This window comes from Eimeria acervulina, genomic scaffold, assembly GCF_000499425.1.
Source record: "Eimeria acervulina Houghton genomic scaffold, Eah_scaff357, whole genome shotgun sequence".
Lineage (NCBI taxonomy): Eukaryota > Apicomplexa > Conoidasida > Eucoccidiorida > Eimeriidae > Eimeria > Eimeria acervulina.
Genome location: NW_013549861.1, coordinates 20,669 through 29,155, shown reverse-complemented (window position 1 = coordinate 29,155; position 8,487 = coordinate 20,669). Strand labels below are relative to the sequence as shown.

Here is an 8,487-nt window from a genome sequence, read left to right as displayed (position 1 = left end):
TTTGTGTGCGTATTCGAGCGAAAGTGAAGGCTAATAGCGCCCAAACTGAGATAAATATTGTTTAAAATAACAATTAATTCGATTTACTTATTGAAACAAATCAATCAACGCAGAAGAATAATACTCACCACCCAGTGAAACGAAAGTTTCCCACCGGTTCCACTGCAGCTGGCATGGAATGAAGAAGGAAGAAAGGGGGTCTGCAGCAAAGAAAATTCATCTCCTGGTTTTATTTTAATGAAATAAACAAATAATTCAATTAATTGAATAAACAATAATTTAATTTTAAACAGAAGGCATCGAAATATAGCGCGTTTTCTGCCGAAATTTCATTTGTCCAATTCGTCGTCGTACCTAGAGGGCTGGATGCCGCTCCAAAGAGGAAGATCATCTGAAAGAAGAGGCATCAATGAAAAAGAATATGAATTTTTTATTTTATTTATTTTTATGTTAAATATCTATGCAGATAAACAATTTAGAAAAAAGCATCTATTTGCTTATTTCACTTCAAGCTCTGCATTCAACACAAATTAACACCTGCGAGGCTACGCCAGCGACGATCCACCCAAAGATAAACCCCATCAGCCGATGCTCCCAATTCCTAAAACAGCAAACGAGTCAAAACCCTAAACCCTAAACCCTAAACCCTAGCTACAACATACCTACCTGGCTCTATCCCTTTCTTCTGTGGTGGTGGGTTCCTTGCCTTTTATGTATGGAGGGAGAGAGAAGTAAAGGAGGCCCCCAATGGCGAGCAGAAACAAATAGTATAAAACACGAAGAAAGTAAAATGCGTCTCCAACAAAACCTTTGAAACAATATAAATAAAAAAACAGAATTCTATATTTCTACTCCTTTACAATTCACCCGTGTTGAAGATCAAGCCTGCAGGACCTGCAAGAGAACGAGAAGATGAAGCCAATAACAAAAGTAATTGCATTTACATAAATAAATAAATATATATATATATATATTAACATATTAGCCAATAACAAAACTAATTGCATTTAAATAAATAAATAAATATATACATATATATATATTCACATAATTTTAAAAGACAAATAGAAATTAGTTTTGTAGTGAACAACACATTTATATGGGTATTTCAATGTAGATTGCATGCATTCTAAATTTAAACAAACAAACAAAACATCAAAAAAACAAGCTTACCGCTAAACGCGGGGCTGATATCTGCAACGGGTATTCCTCCCCAAAGGCTGTATATCAAATGACTGGCCAGCTGAGGAGAAAGATAAAAAAGATGCGTTTGCATTCTTCTTACTCGTTAGGGTTTACAGTTTATATTCTAGGGTTTAGGTTTAATGGTTTAGGGTTTAGGGTTTAGGGGGACTGACCAGACAGGCAGCAAAAGTTGCAACAAAGGAGAGTTGTTTAGAAGACGCCGAGAGGGCCCAATAGCCGACACCTCCTGTGGTGTATATAGAGAAAAAGACAGAAAAACCTTGAAGTTATTCTTTAAATAGAATAAATTATATCTCTTATTAACTTGCCTCCTATAAGTAGACAAAGAAGACACTGCAGCAACTCAGGCACCAGGCCTTGGAGTACAGAAAGAGACAACGAAATAGCAAAGTAGCCTGAAGACAAATTTAATTAAGAAGAAAGAGAAAGAAGAGACAGAAGAATGTTTTTCTCTGTCTTTAATGGGCGAATGCTAAGGGACATTCAAAAGATAAACATATTCTATTGATGCTCTCTGCTGTCTTTTATTGTTTTGCTTTTTCTGTCTTTTTACCGCTGAAAGAAGCCAACGAATAAACCGAATACTCCCGCAAGTTCCCTGATAAGCATCATTTTGCATTTTATCTCTGTTTTATTTAATATTACAATTCAAATAATCTCTTCTTTAAAGAAGAGATTTTTGTAATTGTTTTAATAAACAGACGAACTAACCGTAGGCCCCAAAGTAGGTAAAAGGAATGGCAGCCGAGAAACAAAGCAGAGAAATAAAGGCCGTCAAGACGGCCGAGCCTTGCTGCACGTTTGTATGATATTAAACCCTTGTGTTGTTTTCTTTGCATGTGAATGCTTGGTGTTTGTTGTTTCTATTTCTTATTTCTGTTCATCGCACTTGAGGGGAGGCTGTAGGAAATCCTTCTAGAGGAACGACCACTGAGCAGAAAAGAGATATTATTTTGCTACTATCTATGAAAAAGAACAATAAATGTATCTGTATACCGGAGTGGAGCTGGCTAGTAATTACTCCTGTTGTAGCACTTGTGCCGGGAATTGCGTTTGCTGAGGGATATACAGACAAATCGTACACGACATCTGCAAGCAAGCGCCCTGCATGCGACTGTTCTGAAAAGGAGTTAATCATTTGTTCCTTCTTTCCTTTTCACGGCTCAAGCAAGCTGCATTTTACCGAAGAAATGAGTAAACCGGATCAGTTTAGCGTCGTATTCATCAATAGCATCTTGAATTAAGTCACTTGCAGCGGCCGTTGCGGGGAGAATGAAAGAAACGGGCGTTGAAATGCCAGCGTCGTCATCTTCTTCATCCCCCATGCCTCTTGCACGGTTGGCAAGGAAAAATAGAGAAAAAAAGAGAAAAAAGGAGAAATACCTCATGTTTCTTATTTTTATACATATACTTATTCATATATTAATTTGCATCGTTCAAAAAGGGCATATCGACATGTATATATTCACATTATTTCGAACAAAATGTTTCCTGCAAGTGTTGCTGAGGTGCACATACACCTCAAATTTGCTTTCCTTTTCACCTGCTAAGTATTGATGGAAAGCAGAACCTTTTTTGTGCGATCTCATGGGAACGAGATCACTCAACAGCATTTTTTGTGTTTTGTATCTTCAAAATACCTTTTTGATGCTAAAGTGCAACAAAGAAATAAGAAACAACATGCAGATACACCCGAAGAAGGAAACCATCAGCGGAATACTTCATTACGCCTGCGATCACTAAAGCCGACAACTTCGTTGCATTTTAACAACGAGCGACGGACTTCTGCATTTAATTCTTCAGAAGTAATATACTTCACGGAGCAAAAGACTTTACATTAATCTTCTTGGACTTCATTTAGATTTCAATGTACTTAATTCTCTCCCTCTGTCTTTCGTTTACCTCCTCTCACCTCCTCCAGCTTTTTGCAAATATGCACAAGAATATTATTATCAGCTTCCCACGCACAGTTTTATGTGCACACACAACTACGCATACATGGATGATGCTGTCCTAGAGCAGGGAAAGCATCATGCCTATCTGTTTAAGATTATGATTTATTATTACTATTATATTGTTATTCGATGCAACTAGCCACGCACAAGGAAACGTAGGATTATAAGAATAGCTGCTGCAGTGGGTTGTTGTTTCTGCTGCATTAAGTGTAGGTCTTGATCATCATCAGCACTCTCTAACAATGCATGCAGCACTATGAAATCCTGATATATCTTTGCTTCCAGGCTGCAGCAAACCGTCTGACGTAACCCAGCAAGCTACAACCGTTATATCATCCATCTTCCCTCCTGTATGAAAGGCCCCCTGTTGTCGTGCATGCTTCATGAAGGGTGTTCTCTCCTTAGAAGAACGACTGTAGAAAAAGAGACAAAACAAATTTAAGTAATACGAATGCACAACAAGCAGCAGCAGCAGCAGATGTAGTCGCAGCAGCAACAGCAGAAGCAGCGGCATATGCAGTTACAGCAATAGCATCAGCAGTAGCAGCAGGAGCAGCAGATGCAGTCTCAGTAATTACAACAGCAAAGACAGCAACAACAGCAGCATATGCATTGGCAGCAACCGCAGCAGGTGCAGCAGCAGCAGCACATATAGTGGGAGCAAGAACAGCAGCAGCCCCAGCAACAGCAGCAGCAGCAGGATACCTTTTGTATGCTGCTGCTTCCCCGATAGCAGCAGCAGCATCTGTTGCTGCTGTTGCAAGTGAAGGGTCTCCAATAGCTTTTGCTTCTTTAGGGCTTATGAACAGACTTGCTATGCTGCATATCTCGCTATCGAAGAGATTATCATACACTCCGTCAGTCCCTAGGAGGAGTAAATCACCTTCAGCAACAGCAACAGTGCATGCAGCAGCAGATTCAGGTGTATCTTGAGGTACAGCTGGAGCGCTCTGCAGCAGCCGCAGCAACGCCTTCTTGCCGCTGCAGCGCAGCAATTCAAAGTCTTCAGGCTGAGGCAAGCGGCTTAGCTGAAAGGGGCAGTTGAATTGGTGCTGCTGCTCTACTGAGCGGAAGACACACGTCATCTGATAAACTAACTGTCTCCTTAAAACAATTAAGCCGCTGTCTCCGAGGTTAACAACGCCTATTGCTGCACCTCCTCGATGCAGCAGCACTAAAGCAGTTGAACTACCAAAGCTGCGAGTGCTGTTATACCCCACACGTAATATATTTAATGCTTTTGCTGCAAGCATTTCACCCTCATCTTTCTCTCCTGCTGCTTCTCCTGCTGCTTCTGCTGCTTCTGCTGCTGCTGCTGCTGCTGCTGTTGTTGTTGTTGTTGTTGTTGCTTCGCCTGCTTCTCCCGCTGCTGGGGATGCTGCTGCTTCTCTTCCTGTTGTTGCTTCTGCTGCTTCTGCTGCTTCTGCTGCTTCTGTTGCTTCTCTTCCTGTTGGTGCTTCTGCTGCTTCTGCTGCTTCTGTTGCTTCTTCTGCTGCTGGAGATGCTGCTAGAGCTGCTGCTGGGGATGCTGCTAGAGCTGCTGCTGGAGCTGCTGCTGGAGCTGCTGCTGGAGTTGCTTCTAGGGCCGCTGCTGCTGGTGCTGCTGCTGCTAGGGATAGTGTTGCTGCAGCAGGCACTTCGGGTGGACCTGCCACACCAGCAGGAACTGCAGCAGCTGCTGCTTCTTCTGCTGCTTCTTCTGCTGCTACTGTAGTTGCTGCTGCTGTTGTTGCTTTCTCTGAAGAATTCAACTCATCTCTCACCGCCTGTTCAGCTGCTGCTACCCCCCCACCTTCACTCTCAGCACTAGCAGCACTAGCAGCAGGAGCAGCAGCAGGAGCAGCAGGAGCAGCAGGAGGCACAGTAGCAGCATCTGCAGCAGCAGCAGCAGCAGCCTGGCAGCAGCCGCGCATGAGCTCATCAGCAAAGAGACGGGGGTCTAAGTCAAAGGCATCCCACTCTCCTACTCCGTCAGCAACACCGACAGCAACACCTTTACCTGCACCTTCTGTCGCAATAAAAAACGAGTCGGCCCCTCCTGTTTGCTGCTTCTCTGGATGAGGCAGCAGAAATACACCGCATTGAAGAGATAAACCCTTTGAACCTTCTCTCCTGCTGCTGCTGCTGCTGCTGCTGCTGCTGCTGCTGCTGGTGCTGGTGGTAGTTTTGTCGTCAGATATCTGGCTTTGGTTTGCTGCTGCTGCTGCTGTTGTTCGTGGTGCTGCAGCAGCAGCAGCAGCAGCAGCAGCACCTAATAGCAGCAAGACTTCTGGTGGATGCAGCAGAGAGAGAACAGCTGGAGGGAAGGATGAGACAGAGAGAGACAGAGCTTTTAATCGCTGCCAGTCGCGCTTGCATGCAGAAGGAGACAGAGAAGGAAGTGAAAAAGATAAAGACGCAAAAGATAAAGAAGATATAAGAGGCATACCCCATATAAATACAGACTGAGACCGCTGCTGCAGCGGTTTGCAACCCTTTGCTGCATCTTCTCCCTGCAAGCAAATAAATAAATAAATATAAATAAATAAATAAATATAAATAAATATAAATATATATATAAATATATATAAATACATAAATTAATAAAGGTCGCAGAAAGAGAAGAAAAAGAAGTTTAAAATAAATTAAAGAAAAGAAACAGTCGCTGTCTTCTTCTTTGTTTTTTTTGTATTTGTTCATCATCTCCTAAAACCCTAAACCCTAATAAACCCTAAACCCTAATACACCCTAAACAGTAATAAGCCCTTAACTCCAAACCCTTAACCCCTAATAAACCCTAAACCCTTAGCCCTAAACCCTAAACCCTAATAAACCCTAGTAAACCCTAGTAAACCCTAAACCCTAATAAACCCTAGTAAACCCCAAAGCGAACTAAACCCTAATGAGCCCGGATAAACTGTTATAAACCCTCATAAACTTTGATAAACCCTAATAAACCCTAATAAACCCTAGTAAAGCCTAATAAACCCTAATTAACCCTAGTAAACCCTAGTAAACCCTAGTAAACCCTAAACCCTAAACCCTCGCTGGGTACCTGGCAGACAGGCAAAGAGGGCTCTAAGACCCACTGCCCCTCGACGATAAATTTAAATGAGATATTATCTTTGTTTTTATTTTTAAGTTGAGGATCGAAGACATGCAGAAAATAATATTTATTTTTCTCGCTGTAATGCAAGTCGAGAGGGCGGCTCCACGGCGGGTTAGTAAAAGAACCTGCTACCTAAACAAAAACAAAGACAGCACTGCTCTCTAGTTTGCTGCTGCTGCTGCTGCTGCTGCTGCTGCTGCTGCTGCTGCTGATCCTGGTAATGGTGCTGCTGCTGCAAATGCTGATGCTGCTTTTGCTGCTGCTGCTGCTGATCACGGTGATGGTGCTGCTGTTCATGCTGCTGTTAGTGATGCTGCTGCTTCTAGTGCTGCTAATGCTGCTTCTTGCTACTTCTGCTGCTTCTTGCTGCTGCTGCTGCTGCTGCTATCTGTACACCCCTCACCTGTACGCGGCAGTTAGGCGGGCCTGTATATATAAAATGCAGCTGCTCTCCATCTGCTGATGCTGCTGCTGCTGCTACTGCTGCTGCTGCTGGGGAGTGCACCTCTTTTTTCTTGATTAGGGTTTCCTGCGTTTGTTTGCTGATTAGGGTTTGGAGGTGTGGTGAGGGTTTAGGGTTTAGGGTTTGCAGCCTCCTTGCTTCTTTTCTTCGTCTTTCTCTCTTTTCATGCATTTGAATAAACGAAGCAAGACGAAGTGCATGCGCATACAAAGCATAAAAATGTTCTGCTCGTGTCGCTGCTGCTGCTGCTGCTGCTGCTGCTGCTGCTGCTGCTGGTGCTGCTGTTGCTGTTGCTTCATTTGAAGTGGAAGGGGCAGCTGAGCTCCTATTAACCGAGCGAGGCTTGTGAGACCCAGAGTAAAGAGCAGCAAACCTCTGCTGCTGTTCCTCTTTGCTGCAGCTGCTGCTGCAGCAGCAGCTGCTGCTGCTGCTGCTGCAGGACAGCAAGTAGTTAAAAGTCTCCCGCATCTGAACTGCTGTTAGTCGGCAATCATCGCTCATCTGAGGGCCCCTCCCTATGAAAGAGAAATCTGTCTTAGATGTCATAGCTATGGTTTAAGTTGCTGCGTCGGGGTGTACGTACACCTGAAAATAAGTAATGCTGCAGTAAGTGCATGAAGTTTGCTTCAGAAGGAGAGAAAATAAAAAAATAAAAAAATGAAAGGAAATAAAATAAAGTCGGGCAAATTAATATAACAGATAATAACAGAGTAAGAGAGAGAGATAGAAGAAATGATTAAAAGAAGCAGAAGAAGAAACAAAACCTGCAGTGTACAGACAGCTTTATACAGCTGCTGCTGCAGCTGCTGCTGCTGCAGCTGCTGCAGCAGTTGCTGCAGTAGTTGCTTGAGCTTCAGCAGCAGATTTTACGGCTGCTGCAGCTAAAGCATTCGGAAAAGCTGCAGCTGCAAAGAAAACGCAGCAGCAGCAGCAGCAGCTGCAGCAGCTGCAGCTGCAGCAGTATCTGCAGCAGCAGCAGTATCTGCAGCAGCAGCGTACAAAGGACCTCTAAGGGTTCAGGCTGTCAATAATAATAATAATAAAGATAAAGATAAAGATAAAGATTTGTCTATATGCAAGAAGCTTCCTATAGTAAGCGTTGTTATATATAAGATATAAAAATAACTGCTGATTAAGAGAGAGATGCCTTCTTTAGAAGTTTTAGTAAAGAAAAAGAATAAAAAGAAGAAGAGAAGAAAGAGAGAAAAAGCAAGAAATATTGTGCAATAGAGTAGTTAGATATTTATTTATATATATATATTTAATAAGCAGCAGAAAGTAGGGGTGTAGGGCATTTCTAAGGTAGTTCAGTAGCTAAGAAAGCATAAATAAAGAGTATTCGTCAATTAATAAAAATAGAAAGAAAAGAAAATAACAAAAATAAACAAAGCTCCCACCCTCTGCAGCAAACAAACCACCGGTTTGCTGTACAGACAGCAGCAGCAGCAGCAGCAGCAGCAGCAGTAGCAGCAGAACAGCAGCAGCAGCAGCAACGAGATTATGTTGCAAAAAGATGCATTTTTTCGCGTTTTTTATTGAAATTTTATTAAATATATTTTTTAAATGTATTATTTTATTAAATATTCAAAGATTAGAGATTATTTCTTCATGGAAACCAACTGCTGCCTCCCGAACGTATTCAGGTGTATGCGCAGCTGATAATAAGCAAAAGAATTTCTTCTTTTGCATTTTAATGCAATTTGTATATCTCCTAACAATTTATATTTATATTTTCTTCTTAAAAACTCATTTAATACCCTAAAATAGCTGTGTGT

The 8,487-nt window shown here is 42.2% G+C and overlaps 1 protein-coding gene across 1 annotated transcript; it reads right to left on the bottom strand.

Annotated features, from left to right (window-relative positions):
* Positions 1–3,387: 3,387 nt before the first annotated feature.
* EAH_00034740 (hypothetical protein, conserved) lies at positions 3,388–7,258 on the bottom strand (the record flags this gene model as incomplete). Its single annotated transcript, XM_013395797.1, has 4 exons — positions 3,388–3,574; positions 3,867–5,653; positions 6,183–6,195; positions 6,921–7,258. The coding sequence occupies 4 exons, from the start codon at positions 7,256–7,258 to the stop codon at positions 3,388–3,390; spliced, it is 2,325 nt and encodes a 774-aa protein (XP_013251251.1).
* Positions 7,259–8,487: the final 1,229 nt, after the last annotated feature.